Source organism: Pelophylax lessonae, assembly GCF_965119305.1.
Source record: "Pelophylax lessonae genome assembly, chromosome: 6".
Taxonomy (NCBI): Eukaryota; Metazoa; Chordata; class Amphibia; order Anura; family Ranidae; genus Pelophylax; species Pelophylax lessonae.
The window spans coordinates 94,155,453-94,176,559 of record NC_138773.1 but is presented as its reverse complement, the minus strand read 5'-3'; the positions used below and the strand labels follow the sequence as shown (position 1 = coordinate 94,176,559).

The window sequence follows — 21,107 nt, the reverse complement described above, 5'->3', positions numbered from 1 at the left end:
CTCTTCTTCCTCAGGTTTCCAAGGGTAAGGAAGTCTTGTTTGGGCAAACCACGAGCGGGTTCTGTCAGACCTGCGGACAAACATTTTTCTGCATCAAGGGACGCCCTCATCCGTATCTGGGGTCAGGGGATGTCTTTGCTGTTTTTCGTGAACCTACCTGATCCAGGACAAGTGGGTCCACAAAGTCATTCGCTTCGGCTACAAGATCGAGTTTCGATCATATCCTCCGGAAAGGTTCTTCCAATTCCAACCTGTACCTGTCCTGTCCCCATATCACTTAAAGAATCTCTATGGCACGGTGCAAGACTTGTTACTTCAAGGGGTGATTGTTCCGGTTCCAAAGGCAAGGTGCTAAACTGTCTTGTGCGGGTACAGAATTTCCGATTGGAGTACATTTGCACGTTGGTGGCGTTCTTACGACAGGGGGACTTTGTCACTTCCATTGACATCAAGGATGCCTACCTTCACATCACAACATGTGTCACCCATCAGCGCTTCCTCCCCTTTGCCGTGGGCGAGGAGCATTATCAATTAGTAGCATTACCTTTTGGTCTCGCTTCAGCTCCACGGGTCTTCACGAAAGTGTTGGCCCCGGTTCTAGCATTGCTGCGTCAGCGAGGGATTACAGTACTTGGGTACCTGGACGATCTGCTCTTACGAGCAGGGTCTTCAACTGCCTTGTTGGAGATTACTCTGCAAATTCTGAGGGAGTTTGGTTGGATTCTGAATTTTCAGAAGTCTGCTCTGGTTTTGTCCAGAATCCTGGACTACCTGGGCCTGACTCTGGATTCGTCCTTAGCCAGAGTGTTTCTTCCTCTGGAGAAACTTCAAAAGTTGCAGGAGGCAATTCGGCTTCTGCTATCTAGCAGACAGTCGTCTCTTCAGGATTGCATGTGGGTGCTGGGCCTGATGGTGTCTGCCTTCGAGGCTGTTCCGTTTGGACAGTTCCACACGAGATCTCTGCAAAAGGAGATTCTGGTAAAATGGAAGTCTCTGGAAAATCTGATCCTGTTGAGCCGAAGTACGAGAGGGTCCCTGGTTTGGTGGCTTCATTCTCCGGCACTTCATCAGAGAAAGTAATTTCTCCCCCTGTACTGGACGGTTGTCACCACATATGCCAGCGTATCTGGGTAGGGAGGTGCCCTCGGCATGGAGTGTGCCCAGGGGGTCTGGTCTCTGGAAGAGTCCAGGCTACCAATCAATGTACTTGAGCTCTGAGCGATCGGACTTTGTCTGGATCATTGGACACAACGTCTCCAGGGGTGTCCTGTACGAATTCAATCGGACAATGCCACAGCTGTGGCCTATGTCAATCTCCAAGGGAGCACAAGAAGTGTCCTGGCGGCTTAGGAAGTAGCCTGGCATCTAAGTTGGGCAGAGCAATCGTTCCTGCCCTCTCAGTTTGTACACATTCCAGGGGTGAAAAATTAGCAAGTGGATTATTTCAGTCGACAGGCGTTAGACCAGGGAGAATGGTCACTTTATCTGGAGGTGTTCCATCTGTTTTGTCTCCGGTGGGGTACTCCCCAGGTGAATCTGTTGGTCTCTCGCCTCAACAGAAAAGCTCAGAGGTTTGTAGCACGATCTCGCGATCATCTAGCTGACGCTACAGGTGCTCTAGTGGCTCCTTGGAGTCAATACCGTCTGATTTACGCCTTTCCTTCTCTTCAGCTTCTGTCGAGATTCCTACGCAGGATCAGGGCAGAAAGATTCCAGTCATCCTAGGCTCCAGACTGACCTCGCCGGTCTTGGTATGCCGATCTGGTACGGCTGATCGTCAAAGCTCCTTGGAAACTTTCTATCAGGGATGATCTGCTGTCCCAAGGGCCAATCTTACATCCTGTTTACGGTCGCTGGCTTTGACAGCTTGGCTGTTAAATGCCAGGTGCTGAAGGTTAGAGGGTTGTCGGATTCCTACGCTGTTAAAAGTAGTGATCGACCGATATTGTTTTTTTTAATACCGATATTTTGGTCATCGGATATCGGTATCGGCCGATATTTTCGGACATGTAAACAAAATGTTTTTTTTTCCCCCCAGGTACTCCTTGTGGAGGGATCTGGGGGTCTAAAAGACCCCAAACCCCTCCTCGGCACTGAAAAGCATTCAAAAGTTTGGCTGTTTTGAATGCTGTCAGTTTTTTTAATTTGGCGCCTAGTACCTAGAAGTGATGTCATGACATCACTTCCGGGTATTTTACATGGAGACCCGATCAAAGCCAAATGAGGCTTTGATCGGGTCTTCGGCGGCCTTGCAGGTAGGTGCCCGGGTCTCCCACTGGGACGGGAGACCCAGGCGAGCAGCGGGAGGTGGTCCCCCTCCCGCTCCTTGTAATGACAGCCGAGCGGCTTCTCAGCCGCATCGGTTGTGTCAATACAAGACAGCCGATTGTCAGGTATGGACGCCGGTACCGGGGTGATGCCTCTAGCTGCAGACATCACTCCGGTACAGCACTTTCCCAAAACATTGGCAATATCAGTAACCTCGGGCCGATAACAATATATCGGGGAAAGTGCATGTCGGCCTCCGAGATATCATTGGTGCCGATAATCGGTCGATCCCTAGTTAAAAGCTAGAAAATCTACTTCTAGGAAGATCTATCATTGTACGGAGATGACGTACATTGCGTGGTGTGAATCCCTCAGAGTTCATCCTTGTTCCTTTTCAGTGACTCTGATCTTGGCTTTCCTCCAATGAGGGATTGAGCAGCGCCTGGCCTTGGGTACCATCAAGGGCCAGGTCTTTTTTTTTTTTTTCAAATATGAAATTTATTCAGGATTTTCAAACAATACATACATTTATCATTTTAGCATAATGGCTATCTCTATTACAATAATTATCGTTACACCTTTTCTTTTATATCTTATTTATCCTATAATCCTGTACTTTTTCCCACTTTTTTCCATTTCCCTCCCCTACCCACCCTAAAACAAAACAAAAAAAAAAAAAAAAAATAATATTTATTTTAATCTAAACCCCTTTGATCCACGGCTGTCGATTAGGAGAACTCGTCTTCACCTCAAATCTATTCCTCCTCCCTTACCTTATAACAAATTGTTTCCCTCCTCAGAAACCATAAAATGATTCCATGGATCCCAAATTTTCTTGTATTTCTCCTGTCTATTTTGTGCAGAAGCAATTAACTCTTCCATTCTTCTAATTTCTTCTACTCTATTTGTCCATTCTGCTAATGAGGGTGGTTGTATTTTTTTCCAGTTACCTGGGATGCATGCTTTAGCCGCATTAACCAGGTAGGGAATAACAGAGCTTTCATATCTCCTTACCGGTATGTCTGATAAGTGTAACAAAAAAAATGCCGGGTTTTCTTCTATTTTATATTCCGTAAATTTCTGTATAATATTCCTAACCCCTCTCCAGAATGGTCTTATATCAGAACAGGTCCAGAAGATATGATAAACAGTGCCTATTTCTTTTCTGCATCTCCAACAATTATTTGTTTCCCTCGGAAACCAAGCATGCATTTTCTTGGGTGTAATGTACCATCTTGTTATAACCTTATAATTCAGCTCCTGAATCTTCGTACATCTAGCTGTCTTAAAGGCAAGTTTCACTATCCTCTGGACCTGCTCCTCCGACAAATCCCTCTCCAGATCTCTTGCCCACTTTTCCACCCATGGGAGCTGCGGTTGTTCCTCTGGGTTTATTAACATGTCATAGCTAATCGATAGTGTACGCAACATATTTCCTGATTTTACGCAATAATTTTCAAATCTTGTTAATATTCTACCAAAGCTACTCGGGTTTGATATTGAGGCCAGATAATGATGTAATTGGACCGCTTGCCAGAAGGGTATATCAAATGGTCCATTTCTATCAGCCAGTTGATTAACTGTGGGCCATTTGTTTTGTATTAGAAAAGACGAGGCTTGTTCCTGCTTCCTTTCCCTCAATGTTGAAAACTGTCTAGTATCTAGGCCCGGGATGAACTGAGGGTTCCCCAGAATCGGGAACAAAGGTGATTCTTTCCCTGTCAACTTATTATATGTGTTTGATTGTGTACATACTCGAAGTGTGTTTCCAATTATTGGGTGTTGTTTCAGACCTTTAGGCAGTGATTCGTAGCACCACATAGCTCTTTTCAGGTCTACTTCCGTTTGGGCCTGTTCGATTTGTACCCATACTTTGTTTTCCGATTGATGCCACCAATCTAATATTCTGCTCACCTGTGCTGCCTGATAATATATGTAAACGTCAGGAAATGCCAACCCACCCCTCTTCTTTGGTAAGGTTAAAGTTCTACGTGCTATTCTGGGTTTTTTACGGGACCATATATATTTCAGAAATAGGGAATGTGTTGCCTTAAAAAAGGCCCTTGGAATTTTCACCGGTAATGCTCTTATCAGGTAAAGGAATTTTGGTAAGATCGTCATCTTCACCAGATTACATTTACCGAACCAGGAATGGAGACCTCCCTGCCACTGTTCCAATAGCTTCCTAGTCATTTTCAACAAAGGTGGGAAATTTAAGTCATAGGCTTGTGATATTTTTGCCGGTATATATGTCCCTAAATATTTTACTGCTTCCTCCTTCCATTTAAAGCCGAAGTTGCTTTTCAATAGGTTAATTTGGGATACAGGCATCCCCACCCCCATCGCTTCTGATTTCCCATAATTAATTTTCAAATAAGACATGGTCCTAAATTTTTTGAATTCCTGTATCAGGTTCGGCAGCGAAATACCGGGGCTAGACAAAGAAAATAATAGGTCATCTGCGTAAGCCGCTATCTTATATTGTCTCCCTTTTAACTCTACACCTTTAATATTTTGATTTAGTCTGACCCTACACAAGAAAGGCTCTACTGTCAAAGCAAATAACAGGGGCGACAGTGGACACCCCTGTCTTGTACCATTCCTTATTGGGAAAGCATCTGACAGAAGCCCGTTGACTTTCACCCTTGCCGTTGGTTCTGTGTATACTCTAGCTATTCTATCCAACATGACCTCTCCTAATCCGATGTATCCGAGCACCGAGAACAAAAAGGGCCATCCCACCCGATCAAATGCCTTCTCAGCGTCCGTGCTCAGGACTACACAGGGTAATTCTTTTTCCTTCACTACTTGTATTAAGTTCAATATTCTTGTAGTATTGTCTCTTGCTTCCCTCGATCTTATGAAGCCTACCTGGTCAAGCTGAACTATACTTGGGAGGATGCTTGCTAGTCTATTTGCTAAAATTTTAGTATACAGCTTTAGGTCTACATTTAATAAGGATATAGGCCTATAGCTGCTACATTGTGCAGGGTCCTTACCTTCTTTTAATATTAGTGAAATGTGAGCTGTAAGAGTATCCCTGGGCAGGTTACCCTCTATATCTACTGCGTTATACAATTTTTCCATATAGGGACCTAAGATGTGAATCAAAGTCTGGAAATAGCATGTTGTCAGGCCATCAGGTCCGGGTGCCTTCCCTTGTTTCATTGTTTTTAGTGTTTGCTGTATCTCCTCTATAGTGATCCTCGTCTCTAAATACTCTCGATCTTCCTCCTTTAATTTGGGTAATTGCGATTGTGCTAAGTAACTTTCCATATCTTCTTGCCTAGGCGACGTTTCTTTTAAATTGTATAACGCAGAATAGTAGTTTTCAAATTCCTCTAATATTTGTGCTGGCAGTGATTTCTTAATGCCTTTAGCTGTAGTAATGTGGGGTATATATGACCTTGATTTCTGCCTTTGAATGGATCTAGCCAGCGCTTTTCCACATTTGTTACCGGATTCATAGTTTAGCTTATGCCCTTTTTGTATTGCGGCCTTCGCTTTATACTGCAAAAGGTCTGTTATTTGCCTTCTGACTAACTTTAATTCTGCTATTGTTTTATCTGCAGTGCTTTGTTTATGCTCTATCTCTAAAATTCTGAGTTTTTCCAAAAGTTGTGACAGCTGTTTATTCCTTTCCCTCTTAATGCGTGACCCATGTTTAATAAAAATGCCTCTAACTACTGTCTTGTGCGTCTCCCATAACGTTCCTATACTACAGCTAGGCCGATCGTTTATCTCGAAAAAGACTTTCATCTCTTCCTCTACTTCTTTTAATATCTCCTCTCTCTGTAGCAAGCTCTCATTTAGCCTCCACACATTCCCCCTCTGAGTAGGGTTTGTTCCTAGGCTATATATTAACGTTATAGGTGCATGATCAGACCACGTAATGCTTTCTATTCCAGTTTCTTTCACCGCCTGAAGCTGGCCATGAGGTATAAAGAAAAAGTCTATTCTGGAATAATTCCTGTGTGGTGTCGAGTAAAATGTGTAGTCCTTTTCAGCTGGATGTTGTAGGCGCCAGACCTCAATCAGTTGGGCATCATATAAAGCCTTTAAAATCCTTTTGTTCATTCCCCCTGTAAGTGTTGAGGACCCTGATGAAGTATCCATTTTTGGTGACATTGGTACATTAAAGTCTCCACCTATAATTAATTGGCCCTCTGTAAAACTTACCAATTCACCTAAAGTTCTGGATATAAGCCTGTCTTGTCGGTTATTCGGAGCATACACCGTTGCCATTGTTACTTGTATATCGCCAATTCGTCCTTTAACAAATAGAAACCTCCCCTCAGGGTCCTGAACACTATCTTGCAGGGTCCATGGGATCTCGTTTGCTATTAGTATAGACACCCCCCGTGACTTCGATTTTGAATACGTGGAATGATATACATATGGGAAGTGTTTATTTTTTAAAAAGGGTAGTTTATCTGTCCTAAAATGTGTCTCCTGTATAAATGCAACACTGGTGCGTAGACGTCTTAACTCTGCTACTAGCATATGTCTTTTCTCTGGTACATTTAGCCCTTTGACGTTATATGAGACAATTTTTAAATCCTCCATCGACAGCCGTGGATAATAAAAAAAAAAAAAAAAAAAAAAAAAAAAAAAAACCCCCCTCCCTCTCCCTCAGATGACGTGTAAGAGAGACCGGTCTTACACTAAAGGCCGCTTCTCTCTCCCGTCACCTTGGATAAATATTTTATCCCTATTTCACACGGCACTTTATAGGTGCCACCTGTGTGACTTTCTCCGTGGGTCTATATGCCCCGGAGTGTTTCTCTGCGGGCTCTCTCGCGCCCCCTCCCGCTCAATCTATCTTCAACCTTTCAATTTATGAAGCCCAAGCCGGTTTCCCTTCTCTCTAAGTATAACAGCCCCTAACTTCAACATAATGATGCAAAAAAATAGTTACAACGTGGGAGGGGGGGGGGGAAGAAGAGAAGAGAGGAGAAAGCCAAAAAAAAAAAAAAAAAAAATTTTCTCTTTGCTCTCTCCTCTTCCTCCCTCTCCCCCCTCCTGGCTATGGTAGGCAGCGGGCGAGGACACTTAAATATATCTTCCCTCACCCCCCGCTCCCACATGCTTCCTCCTCCCCCCTTTCTAGGCCCCAACTCCAGAGAGACAGCAATTCCCTTTCCTCTCTTCCTCCAATTATCTTGTGGATAGGAGATTCTCCTGAACCTCTTCACATTTCCCCCACCCACCTCTCCCCTTCATTAGGGGAGAACAGAGGGTAAAAGGCGGCAGCCGGGGGAGGAGGGGGAGGGACCCCCGAGCAACTGGAGCTCAACCTAAACCAGCTTTATGGCATCGGTAGACACCATCTCATATTTGAGCTTGCTTCTGATTTCCCTCCCCCTCCTCCCCACCTATGCCCCCGCTCAGCCTCTCCCCCAGTCCCCTCAAAAAAAAAAAAAAAAAAAAACCCCACAAAATAAATAAATAGCTATACAACAATATCTATCAGCGCTCTTGCTCAAGTTGTTTAGAACAGTTGTACTGCAGTTAATTAGAATATATTAATCAAAACAAAACCGAATGTGCTGGATCAAAAAAGGGGGATTCTCTTTTCTTTTCTCTCCCTCTTCCTCCTTCTCTTTGTCGAGGAAAAAAAAAAAAGAAAAAAAAAAGGGATTTAATAAATAGGTCTTGTGTAGTCAAAATATAGGAGAGGTCCAAAAAAGAACCATCCTTTAAGTGGAGTAAAAAAGGGAAATTTTATCTTATGTGATCAAAATACAGGGGAAGGTCTAACAACAGTACCCTCCTTAAAGTGAAAAAAAAAAAAAAAAGGAATTTAATATTTAAGTCTTGTGTAATCAAAATATAAGGGAGGTCCAAAAAAGAACCATCCTGGAAGTGGAAAAAAGGAAAAAAAAAAAAAAAAAAAAAAAAAAAAAAGGGAAATTTTTATCTTATGTGACCAAAATACAAGGGAAGGTCTAACAACAGTACCCTCCTTTAAGTGCCCCAAGAAAAAAAAAAAAAAAAGGGGGGGGAAACAATAAAACCAAAAAAAACGCAGTTCAAAGGGTATATTATTCCTCAAAACTTTCGGGCGAAAATGAGGGATAAGCGACAGTACTTAGATCACTCAGGGGAAATCCACAGCTTTTACGGTTATTCGGGGTCTACTCCTCTCTCTTCTTGCTGTTGTAGGTACTCCATGCCTCTCTCCCACGGAATTCGGCCTAACCAGTTTATCACCTCTATCGGATCCGTCTCTATGAATCGGAAAAAAGCCCCTCTATCTTGATAGGTTTTAAGGTTAAAATAGCGGCCATTTCTACGGAAAGTCACAGAGAAGGGGAACCCCCATCTATATGTACACCCCGCCTTCTTCGCCAGATCCAGCAGGGGTCTTATAATAGCTCTTCTCCGTAGCGTTCCTTTGGATAAATCTGAATATATTTTCACTGGCATTCCTTCCACTAATATATCCCCAATTTCCCACGCTGCTCTCAGTATGGATTCCTTATGCGTATAGCGGTGTATCCTACAAATCACATCTCTTGGTCTCATTAATTCCATTCTTCTAGTGCCGGGGACTCTGTGTATCCTCTCAATTTCAAAGTTTTCAGGGTATTTTTCTTTTAACACTTGTTTAAAAATCCCTGTCGCTATCCCCTCCAATTTTTCACTGCTTACGGTCTCCGGTATCCCCCGTAATCGCAGGTTACTACGGCGACTCCTGTTCTCTATGTCTTCTAATTGCAGTTGTATTTTATCTTCCATTTCTCTCTGGGTGTCATTTTTTGCCTCTAATGCTACTAATCTTTCTTTTATTTGGCTGGTGGTGGCTTCCTGTTCTGCTAAATGAGTTTTCATGTTTTGTAAGTCCTTTTTAACTCCTTGTAGTTCCTGACGCTGTTTTTCCTCCAGCCTGTTTATCATTTTTTCAATGTCTACCTTTGTTGGTAATACTTGTAGCATTTTTTTAAGTTCAGAGATCTGTGTGAAAGACTGTGTAGGGGTACTTGGAGCTGATGACTCTCCTTGTCTAGAACCTGGGCTATTTGCACTATTCTCTGAAGTAGGGGAAGTGAGCAAGGAGTTGGGCTGGTCACCAGCATCTAAGCTTACTGATGCCATTTTTGCCCCTTTAACCGAATTCTGGCAGTTGGTAAAAAATCGACCTATTTCACCTTCCAACTTGCTTGTATTTGTCTTTTCTGTATTTTTCTTTCCTTTCCTCCTCTTAGTGAGGGTCATCCTTTCCTGCCCTTCTCCTGTATCCACCGTATGAGGACCTTTTATTCTCCCGGTATACTATTCACGTAATTCTAGAGAGACAAATTTCTAGCAACTGATACCAGACTCTTTCCGAACTTAGCCTATTTTAGCTCATTCCCCCACTCTTTTAAAGTGTATAGCCCTCGACAACAGGAACACACAGTATATTACTTTCACTTTAGTTCCACATTACACAGACCCCAGTACTCACGAGACCAGATCTCTCCCGAGGATCCACTTTTGTCAGCCGTATTGCTCCTGTCCTCTGTGAACTTACTCCTTTTTACAGTTCTTTACCTAAGGGGCTATTGCTCCCCTTATCCTCTTAATTGTGTAGCTTTTCAGGCGGGGTTACCAGGGTTTTCAGGGGATTCGTGGCTACCAGGCTGTATCTGGGGATCTTGGCCCCGCGGTTCCACTTCCCTCCTCTCAGCCGATAGTATAGTGCCTGGCTGCTCCGGCCGACGAGACCTTCCCGGATCTAATGCCTACCGCTTTGCACTTCGGCTTTCCTTTGCTACCAGGGCAGAGCTGGTGGATGCCGCGAGGCAGGTGGCGGTACCGTTCCGCGTCTACCGTACTCTCGGGAAGACCCGCCGATCCGTTCTTCCTGTCCCCCGTCCCGCCGCTACTTCCTTTCTCCACCCGCTCCGTGGGACCTCCTTGCGAGGGCGGTTTATCCGAGGGTTGGAAGTCTGCTATCCCTCCTTAACTGGCTGGCTTGGCTTCAGCGTCTCTGGAAGCTCGAGCGGGGAGAGGTGCGCGCCACAGCTGAGAGCCTCGCAGAGCACTCAAGGGCCAGGTCTTGATGGTTTTCTTTCAACGTCCGTTGGCCACACACTAATTGGTGTGTACCTTTCGACAGGGCGTAAGGTGCTTGGTTCCCCCAGTGCAGTCTCCATTGCCGCCAAGGGACCTCAATTTGGTGTCAGTTCTCCAGAAGCCTCCCTTTGAAAATATTAGGGAGTGTCCCCTTCTTACATTGTCTCAGAAGGTGTCTTTTTTGATGACCATTACTTCTGCGCGCAAGGTATCTGAACTGGCGGCGCTGTATTGTCGTTCACCTTACCTGGTGGTTCACAGGGATAAGGTGATTCTTCATCCATGTCCATCGTTCCTTTCAAAGGTCGTCTCTGATTTTCATCTGAATGAAGACATTGTGTTGCGCTCCCTGTGTCCCAAGCCTAAGCATCCTAAAGAAGTTGCTTTGCACTCCTTGGATGTGTATCTGGCAGCTACGGAGTCTTTTTGAAAATCAGACTCACTTGTCCTCCCGGATGGACCTCGCAAAGAGCTGGCTGCCTCTGCTGCGTCCATTTCCAGATGGATCAGACAGACTGTGGTTCAGACTTATTTTATTAAGGGTCATGTTCCTCCTTTCCCTGTCAAGGCGCACTATACTCTGGCGCTTAGTGCCTCCTGGCCCTTTCGTCACCAGGCGTCAGTGATGCAGATTTGCAAGGTGGCCATTTGATCGTCTGTACACATATTCACAAAGTTTTATAAAGTGGATGTTTTGGCATCTATGGATTCTTCCTTTGGCCGCAAAGTTTTTGCAGCCTGCTGTTTAGAGGACTTGTTCTATTTGAGAGTGTTTTCTTAGGTGAGCTCGAGTTGTTGACATTTGAGCTCCAAGTTACCTGGTTGACTAGGTTTAGCCTTGGGGAAGTTGTTTTGTTCTGCCCCTCATGTTTGACACTGCTTTGGGACGTACCTACGGTCAAGAAGATGAAGTGCTGTGTCCGTCAATGAATGAAAGAGAATATGAGATTTTTGACTTACCGTAAAATCAGTTTCTCTGATGTTCATTGATGGACACAGCACCCTCCCCTCTATGGAGTTGGGTTTGTTCTGACACTGCTTGTTACAAATCTGAAGACCTATAGCAGGAAGTGGGAGTATACCCCCAGGGACTGCCCCATAGGGGTCCAAGTTTTTTTTATCTGCCTTGTATCTAACACAAGTAGGGGGCAGTATAACCCTACGGTCAAGTAGATGAAGTGCTGTGTCCGTCAGTGAACATAAGAGAAATGGATTTTACGGTCAGTTTTAAGTCAGAAATCCCATTTTTTAATACATCCTTTTCCAGATGTTTTCAGGCTGGGCGGTTTCTGTCCTCTTACCTAATTTTTAGACCTGGCTTTCCCTGCACTCACAGTATGTCCTCTCTCTTTCTGGTTAAATGTTGCTTGGCAACATTCAATCCCCAAAGGTTGAGAACATCTAGTGGCAAAAAAATAAATCTAAATAGCTGAAAGGATCAGCACTGAAAAGGAGGTGAGTATTGCAGCAAGAGCTGTTTTTTACTTATTTTCATTACTGTATACTTGCATTTTTGAGATTGTGGCTTTAAACTGCATAATGGCTTCTTTCATGGACATTTGTGGTAAGACTTTGAGTTTTCACATTTGCACATCTGCTCTGGCGATCATAATTAGAAGAGGCACTCTCAATGCTAGATTTTGAATTTGTGATATACTATGAAGAATGCAACAGGAGGGGTGCTGATACCAATCTCTGAACAAACAGCTATATTAAAAGGATCTTGTGTTAAAGTCCCTAAAAGAAATACAAAGCTGGTGGGTTTCTTGCCTTACCAAAACCAATCTAGACCTGAAATTTTTTTGTGTGGAAATATTTTTGTATTTAGGTAGATAGGTTGAATGCATTTTAAAAATTGTAATTTCCAATCACATCGTTTTTATCCTTTTTTTTTTCTAAGTTTCACAAAAAAGCAAACCGAGTATGGTTGTTTGGGCAATACTGACAAATATTCTTTCAAAGACTTCTAATTCCCAGAAGCCTACTGTGTTGTGCACATATTTTGGATCTTGGTTGTATTCCCCTAAATACTGGAGGTTGCATCAAAACCTTTGTATGATCCATGTATCAGTTTGTTTGCAATAAGATCCTACAGTAACCATTTTTTCCAAATTCCAGTCCTCATTTTTTAGGGGAAATTTTAATTTGATGTGATGAATTAGCCAGAGCTTTTACTGTTCAGTGTCTGTAAATATGAAATGGTAACTGTACTGTAATGCTAATACTTTGCTTTCTGTTCTCCTGTAGGTCAGAGGTTGTTGGGAAGTTCAGCTCCAGTAAATATTCCAGGCTCTCTTGCCCGTTCCTCCTCTCTGCATTCATCCTCTTCTCTCTCAACATCTCCTTTAAGTTCCCTCTCCCAGTCACTGTCGCAGTCTTATCTGGCCTCCAGCATGGCACCACGCCAGCAGCAGGCACAGACACTGAAATCAGAGCACAGCACCTTAGGCACTTCATCCTCTTCACATAATTCTTTAGGTAAGGATTAAGATTGTGTGGAAAACCTTGGGACTATAGAAAACATGATATAATGTATTGTCTAAGGCCCTGCGCACGCTGGGGCTCTTCTAAACACTCTTCCAAGCAGCTCTTGAACGTACAAGTGATGTTTTTTTATTCTGCCTTTTAAAAGCTCTTGCCTCTATATACATATATATATATACACGCTTATGTGTGCATGGGCACATTAAGGGGTGTTTAGAGGCAGGAAAAAAAAAAGTCAAATGCCTGTAAAACAGGCTTTCTTGAGCTCAAGTGTGCATGAGGCCTTAATAACAATCTATTTAAGCTTCATGTACTTTTGGTGTAGGTAAATGTAATGAGATCTGAGCCATTATAAACAATGATGGCCTTTTCATCTTTAAATTTTCCCGAAATGTGTTTACCACTTCTCTATGTCAGCATCTGTGCTACATTTTGATAAAACAAATAGTTCAGTGGAAATGCTTGTAAAATGCATTAACTGAAGTCAAAACTTTTTTTTTAAATAGCGTGGAGAGGGATTGGAACACCTTTCAGGTTTTCATAACGGTCTGTGTCCCTGTAAGGGAGATTCACCCTCTATATTTGTTTTGGTGACCCTTATCACTGAAAGTGAAATAAAATCTGACATTTTGGTTGGTCACCAGAACAGTAATAGAGGGCAAATGTTCCAATTGGGACGAAAGATCAGACGACTACCAGTCCGGAATTTCATCATTTTCCTCTCTATTCTGTTGTGGCTATTGGACAGGAAGTGAGGGGAAGTCTTGCCATATGAAAAAAAAAAATGACAGGGACTATAACCCTCTCGTTCTACAAACTGAAAAAAAAAAAAGTTTGGCTTTCAGTTATACTTAAAAAACTAAACATGCATGTAATACAGAAAATACCCTCTGACCTTTTAGAATGCATGTAACCATTTTATACATTTCAAAATATACAAACAAGCCCTTAAAGTGAAAGTAAAGGCAAAACCTATCTAACTCTAAACCTACTCTAAACCTAATCTATCTGGACCTGTAAAGAAAATATTACTATACTTACCTATTTTGAAGCCACTCCGGTCTGGTCTCCATTGGTGCCCTCTGTGTGAAGAAAAGAACCGACAATGGCTGGGAAGGGACGTCACCCATAGGCTTACTATGGGGCTTCCATTGTCGGCTGCCTCTCCTGCACACTGAGGCTGCCACTGACAGTTCTGCCTGGGACTGGACTGGAGCAACTGCAAAAAAGGTAAGTACAGCAATATTTTCTTTACAGGGCTAGATAGATTAGGCTTAGAATGTGGGTGGAAGTAGGTTTAGAGTTATTTGGTTTTGCCTTTACTTCCACTTTGATATCACCCTTCCAAAATATTCAATTTTCCCTAAACACCTCCATTGCATAATTGTGTTTTTTATTTCCCCTTCTTGTTTCAAAACTAGAGGTGCGGTTTACCAGTAGCTGTGACTGTTAATACACAAAGACGATAGCATATCTAAATCTTTTACAGTCAAACCTAAACAGTTGCAGTAATCTAAAACTTTCCATAGCCTTGCATAAACTTACTCTGATTGGCTCTTTTTAAAGTTGTAATCTTACATCCCAAATTTTTTTTTTTTTTTTTAATTTGACAGGTTTGAATGGGGTCACAGGCAGCATCTGGGACTTTGTTAGTGGTAGTTTCTCTCCCAGTCCATCCCCGGTGTTTAGTAGTGGTCCTACAAGTTCCACCAGTACAAGCTCAAATGGCAATGAACTGTCACGTATTAGGCGAGAGCTTGATGATGCCAAGCGAAAAATAAAAAGATGGGAAGATTCCTGGCAGCAAGTAAAACAGGTAAGGCATTTTGTAGTCTAACTTGATGCTGGAAAATCTCCCTGCAGTTGTTGGCATTTGATATCACCCTTTGTTTATCCCTGAAGCAATTATTGTTCCCAGTTATAAAGGAGTTGGGTTGTCAGGCTGCATGGTTTTCAGCCAGTTGTTGCTAATCAAAGTGAATCTGTCGTAGAAATACGATTGTTGCTATTGCTGACTTCTACTAGTTTTCTGGCTGTTGTGCTCATCCTACAACTTCACTACTTTGTGTGCATCACAGTCCTGGAAAAAGCATACAGTCAAATGTCTCTACATGATTACTTTTTATAGGTCAGCTCTTCTTTTCGCAGTGAAGTCATAGGATGAGCATGACGACCAGGGAGTTGTCACTTTTATATATATATATATATATATATATATATATATATATGTGTGTGTGTTTGGCGGTTCTTTGTAAGTTTCTGGCAATTATCGCTGATTTTAACGTGTGTATGAAAAATTTAAAAATTGTCCCGGACAGCAAATGGTTAAGGGGCCCGACTGTACTAAACTTTTTGTTTGACCCTTATGGGATTATGCAATCCTGTATCAAAAATTGGGTTTCTTTTGCTGTTGCAGCGCATTTGATGCTCTTACTCTGATAAAGTGTATTTAGAGCTGAAATTTGGGAAACCAACTATTTTTGGACATATGCAATGTAAGTACAAGTTGCCATTAAAGGGATTGTAAAGGCAGAAGGTTTGTTTTCATCTTAATGCATTCTATGTAATAAGATGAAAAAACCTTCTGTGTGCAGCAGTCCTCCTCAGCCCCCCCTAATACTTACCTGAGCCCATCTCTATTCAGCAATGTTGCAGGTTTGTCTCTGCTTCCCTGGACTCCCTTCTTCATTGGCCTTGACAGCAGCACGGTGTGATTCACTCCCACTGCTGCCAATCAGGAAAGAGAGGAGGCGGGCCGGGACACGGCTTTGTGTCTGAATGTACACAGGGAGCTGTGACTTGGCTCGGATGCCCCCATAGCAAGCTGCTTTCTGTGGGGGCACTCGACAGGAGGCAGGGGCCAGGAGTGCAGAAGGGGGACCCGAGAAGAGGAGGATCTGGGTTGCTCTATGCAAAACCAACCGCATAGGGCAGGTAATTATAACCTGTTTGTTATTTTTTTTAAAACGAGACTTTACAATCACTTTTATGACTTGTGCCCCATGTGTAGCTGCTGCTGTGTTCACTAAAACTGTTAGTATCCTTATTTCTTTACACTACAGTAAGTGGCGAACATCTGGTGCTGAAATCTGGCAAAAGAACAGTTCATTGAGGTTCAATCATCCTCCATCTTCCTTATTAACAAAACATCTTATATGTTTTTCATGAACTACAAGGCATTCTGTGATTGGAGGAGAGAAGATTTTGACATTCATCTGCCCCTCCTCCAATCACAGATTGTGTGCTTCATGAAAAGAACACAAGAAGTTTGATGAATGAAGGAGGTTGAGAACAAGTGATCTGCTATATGAGAGCTGTGCTTCAGCCAGAACTGTAAGTCTCAGCAGCGGATATTTGATGCTTACTGTAGTATGCAGGAGTAATGAAGCGAATGGTTTTGGTGAACACTGTTGCAGACATACATCATGAATGGTAGCTTATTCTTACATTGTAAATGTAATGTTATGAACATGGGAGGGGATGTGTTTTGGAGTCATTTCTATCTTGAGGTAAAAGGTTGCTAGAGTGACAGTGGGCACTGTCACTCTAGGACAGAAAGTGTTACTTACAGATTTACCAGGTGAAACTAAAGGAGGAAAAGCCTGTGTAATTGAAATGAATGCAGCCACCACACCAAAGAACTAGTAAGCTACAAAATATACCATGTTGATTGATGGGTTTAGATACTTTAAAATGTCATTTTTATTTCATTGCACCAAAAATTATATCGGAAAGAAACTCTATATGACTCCATGCAAATTCTAGGAACTTTCAAGCATAATTTTATTACAAAACTATATTTGTAATCTTATTTAAATTGTAACATGTAAAGAACTATAGTACATACATGTAAAGTGATTGTAATTCTTCTATTGCATTCCAAAGGCATGTGATGCCTGGCAGAAAGAAGCCCAAGAAGCCAAGGAGCGTGCCAAGGCAGCTGATGCAGACAGACAGCTAGCATTATTACAGAAAGAGGAGGTGGAAGGCAAACTGAAAAAGCTACAAGAAGAACTTGATGTCATCCATGTATCCCCACAGTTTTCCGTATTGAGAAAATACAGTGATATGGAAAAGCTTCCTTTACCAAAGTTACATTCTCTGAAAAGTCAGCTGTGCTCTGATCTCGAAACAATTGATGGGGTAAGACGGCAACTAAATTCTGATATATGTTAATACTAGCAGGCTGGTGTTGTACTTTATAAGCCCAGGGCTTTACCCTAAAAATACATTAAAATAAACAATGTTATTGGTGCGAACTTAATTTTCCCTTAGACCCCGTTCACTTTTCAGCTCGAAGCTCAACATTCAGAAACTCTCAACATGCAAATTCCCATTCATTTTATTGACCCCTAGGGGTTCACATTTGGACGTTTTGTTGCCTGTAGCAAAACGCCTGTCGCTCAAAAATGTACGTGAACTTCTTTACAGGCAGATTCAAGCGTTTTTGTCACCATAGACTTGAATGGAAACGCATTGAAAAACCCAACATGAGCGTTTTTTTTTCTAGCTTTTTGACGTGCCCATTTCTGCTCAATCAGCAGCTTTCTGCCCCTTTTCCAGCAGCACTCCACACCTTGAAAAACACCTGAAAAAATGCCTATAATATTTGCAAATCTGCTAAAAAAAAAAAAATCGCTAAAAAAAAAAAAAAAAAAGAAAACATTCAGCTAAGTGTGCTTTCACACTGCTGCTTTGAAAAAATGTATTGAAAAAGCATGTGCGTTTTTTGGGTGCTTGACTTCCAGCATGCACGTGTGAAAAATGGACATGGGAATTTTCTAATCATTTCAATAGGGAGCTGTGTTTTTGGTGCAGTTTTGAAAAGCTCACCAAAGATGCAGCATACAGGACTTTTCAAAATGCACTGCACTCGCAGCCTAGTGGTGTGAAAGCCCCATAGGATATAAAGGGAAATTACATTCAAATTATTTAGCAAGGTAAAAACGCATCAGTGTGAAAGTAGCCCTAATTCTAACTTATCAGGGTGAAAGCAAACTGCTTCTTTCATGCTTTCTTTTAGGAACCCCACAATAATTTGTGATTCTAGTATCACACACGTTTACTCTGTAATAAAGTGATATTTAGGTTAAAATTTTTAACATTGCCGTACAAGTAAGCTTAAAAATAGTCTTACCTGTAGGTGGCTTGTAAATCGCCTGAACTTACGCCATTTAGTAGATATGATTTTTGGCTCCATATGATGACCTATTTAGCATAAGTTCAGTACCCTACAGTCATGCAACAGTGAGTGTGCTGTGAATGCAAAGAGCACCGTGCCATGATAGTGACATTATCACGGCCACTGGTTGAAGATGGAAGTGCTGAGAGCGGTGACAGTGTGTCACTGGTGGTCTCTGTTTGAAAGATAAGTCTGTTAAAATGTGCGGTGCATACTAGCACATTATGGCATTAACCTGCAAGAGGCCCCATTTTTATTTATTTTTTTATTTATTTTGGTAGTGTTTACTACCACTTTAATTTGTTTATTTTGTTGAATAAATCGTTGATATAAATAGTAATGCACAGTAGAGTCTTTTTAGAACCGAATGCACCCATGTGTCTCATTTCATCACATATCCCTTGAAATGTTTATAATTATCATTATTAATATTATTCAGGATTTATATTGCACCAACAGTTTGCACAGTGCTTTACAGGGAGACAGTACAGTTACAATAAAATAAAATACAGGAGGGTAAAGAGGGCCCTGCTCATAGGAGCTTACAATCTAATAGGGTGGGGCAAATGGTACATAAGGTTATAACTTTGGAGGGGAAAGCTGATAGAAGAGCTAGAGTTCCGTTGTTAGGTGGAGGGGGGATAGGTTTCCTTGAAGAGATGAGTTTTCAGGGATCGCTTAAAGGCAGCCAGAGTAGAAGATAGCTGGACAGATTGAGGCAGAGTTCCAGAGGATGAGACAGGTTCTGGAGAAGACCATGGGAGGAGGGGACTAGAGAGCTTGATGGCAGGAGGTGTTGGGAAGAGCGAAGAGGATGGTTTGGGTGATATTTGGAGACAGCATTGATGACGTAGCTCAGGGCGGAGTTGTGAATGACTTTGTATGTTGTTCACATTTTGAATTTAATTTACCGCGTAATTGGAAGCCAGTGAAGAGATTGGAATAGAGAGGTGGCAGACACTGAGCGGCTGGTAAGGTAGAGGAGTCTGGCAGCAGGATTCATGATAGAATAAAAAGAGGGGATAACCTATGGAGAGGTAGGACTATGAGAAGGGAGTTACAATAGTCAAGGTGAGAGATAACAAGTGAGTAAATGAGTAGCTTGGTGGTTTCATTAGTTTAAAAGGGGCAAAGTTTAGAGATGTTACAAGAGGTGAAGTCTACAAGCTTTTGACAGCAATTAGAATTTAAGCAAAAGGACAGGCCAGAGTCTAGGATTACACCTAGTACCCTGGCTTGAGGGGGGAGAGACTGATTATATTCTTGATCTTGATGGAAAAGTTGTGGAGGAGGGCAGGTGTCCCAATACTTTTGGTAATATAGTGTATGTTAAGTGGGGAAAAAATCTGTACAGTGGATGCACCCTCACGAATTGCATCAATTTTGTTTTTGAAGTGATTGGCGATCTCTTGGGCAGTTAGTGAGTAGAGGGAGTGGGGGACAAAGCAGAAAGTAAAAGGTAGAGAAGAGCCAATGACAAGTTGTTTGAGTGATCAAAGTAGGTTTGCTTCTAAAATAACTATTATTTAAAAAAAATAAAATACAAACCAATATTGTTTCCCTTTTATTTAAATGTATCAAAAATAAATATCAAATTATAATATACGATAGGATAGAGGCTTATAAAATTTCTAAAAATAAAAATGAGAAAAATAAATATACTATTCCCTTCAAAGCACTGTGATGTCTTTTTACGTTTTATTTATATATATATACATATATATATAATTTTTTTGTGTGTGTGCTCACAGTTGATATTCCAACTACATTCCAAGAAATGTGTGGTTTGCCATGAAAATGAGAGAAGTATAGTCCTGCAGTCCTGCCAGCATTACATATTATGTGAACAGTGCGCATCTAGCAAACCGGAATGTCCTTACTGCAAGACCAAAAGACTAAAATGGTGACAAGCCTTTCAGTTCATTGCTTTACCAACCCACTGCGAAATCAACTGTATCACATGATCTGACAAAGTACTGCACCCTGTGTTTTAGTATTTGATATATAAATAAGAAGATAGGTAAACATGTATCTTTTATCAGTGATAGACTGATCTCTACCCTCAAAGAGCACCATGGATGATTAGGTAAAGTTCTTACTTTTAGCTTGTTCTGGATTTACCAAATCAATCTAAGTCTCCTTTTTGCGTCTTAACATGCATTTTGACTTTTTTTTAACCTTGATCAGCTTTGTTCAGTTGACCACAGGACAAGATTGCTAGCCGAGTGTGTCATGGATCCCCAGCAGGCCTCTGCGTGCCTAGGATCAATCAAGGTGTTTGGTCCAAAAGTATTAATGTGAGAGAATGAAGAATATGTCTGCATGCCCTTATTCAGTTGGGTTCTAAAGGAAATGATACAGGACTTTACTTTAAAGAGCATCTTCACAGGCAGCTGACCAGACATATCTGTAAAAGTGTTTTGCCCACAAAGACTGTAGTTGAGGTGAATCTAGGACCAATGGCCTTCTGAAAACATGGATATTTGCCTGAAATGGTCCATAAGATTGAGCTATCTCGTATTACGCCTGGGCAAACCTTAGGAGCTTGGCTCACTTTTCCATAAACGTGGAAGATGTATGCAGTGAGCTTGGCCATACTGAAGAGTACAACAAACCGGCACATCACTTTAAACACAAACTATTCCAGAATTATTGCAGTTATGTAAAAGAAAATGCAATTTTCAATGTAGGATGAAAGGTCCGTTTTGGGTTTATTAGCAGGAATAATTGACCACTAGCTCCTTATATCTCGCAGGGAGTCCTCTGCACTGGAAATCCCAGCTCCACCCATCAGCCATGTCCAATAGATGTCATGCCCTCCCTTCCTATGCTTTACTTGTTTTACTTTACAGAAAATAAGGAAGGTGGACTAAATCTCCCTCCAGATTCTTAAGGTAAATTTGCCCGTGGAGTGGGTTGGGGACAGAGCCAGGCTCTGTACGGGATATTAGGCCACTGGAGTCCTCTGGGGAAATAAGAAGCTACTGGATGATCCAACCCAGATTTATCCACCCATAACAAAAATACCAGTGTGGATGGAATGAGCCTTAAAGGGGAGCGATCCAATGTAGAAAAAGTCAATTTTCTGAGTTCTACAAGAGACAAAGAATAT

General features: G+C 42.0%; 1 protein-coding gene across 2 annotated transcripts in view; it reads left to right on the top strand.

The window, feature by feature from the left end:
* UNKL (unk like zinc finger) overlaps positions 1 to 20,800 on the top strand; it is a 213,341-nt gene extending 192,541 nt beyond the window's left edge. For both annotated transcript variants that reach the window (XM_082262085.1, XM_082262084.1), the window contains 4 exons: positions 12,577 to 12,807; positions 14,427 to 14,629; positions 16,699 to 16,956; positions 19,747 to 20,800. In XM_082262085.1, coding sequence (XP_082118211.1) covers positions 12,577 to 12,807; positions 14,427 to 14,629; positions 16,699 to 16,956; positions 19,747 to 19,902 — 848 coding nt within the window. In that variant the 3' untranslated portion in view covers positions 19,903 to 20,800. The remainder of the gene's footprint in view (positions 1 to 12,576; positions 12,808 to 14,426; positions 14,630 to 16,698; positions 16,957 to 19,746) is intronic.
* The last annotated feature ends 307 nt before the right edge of the window (positions 20,801 to 21,107 follow it).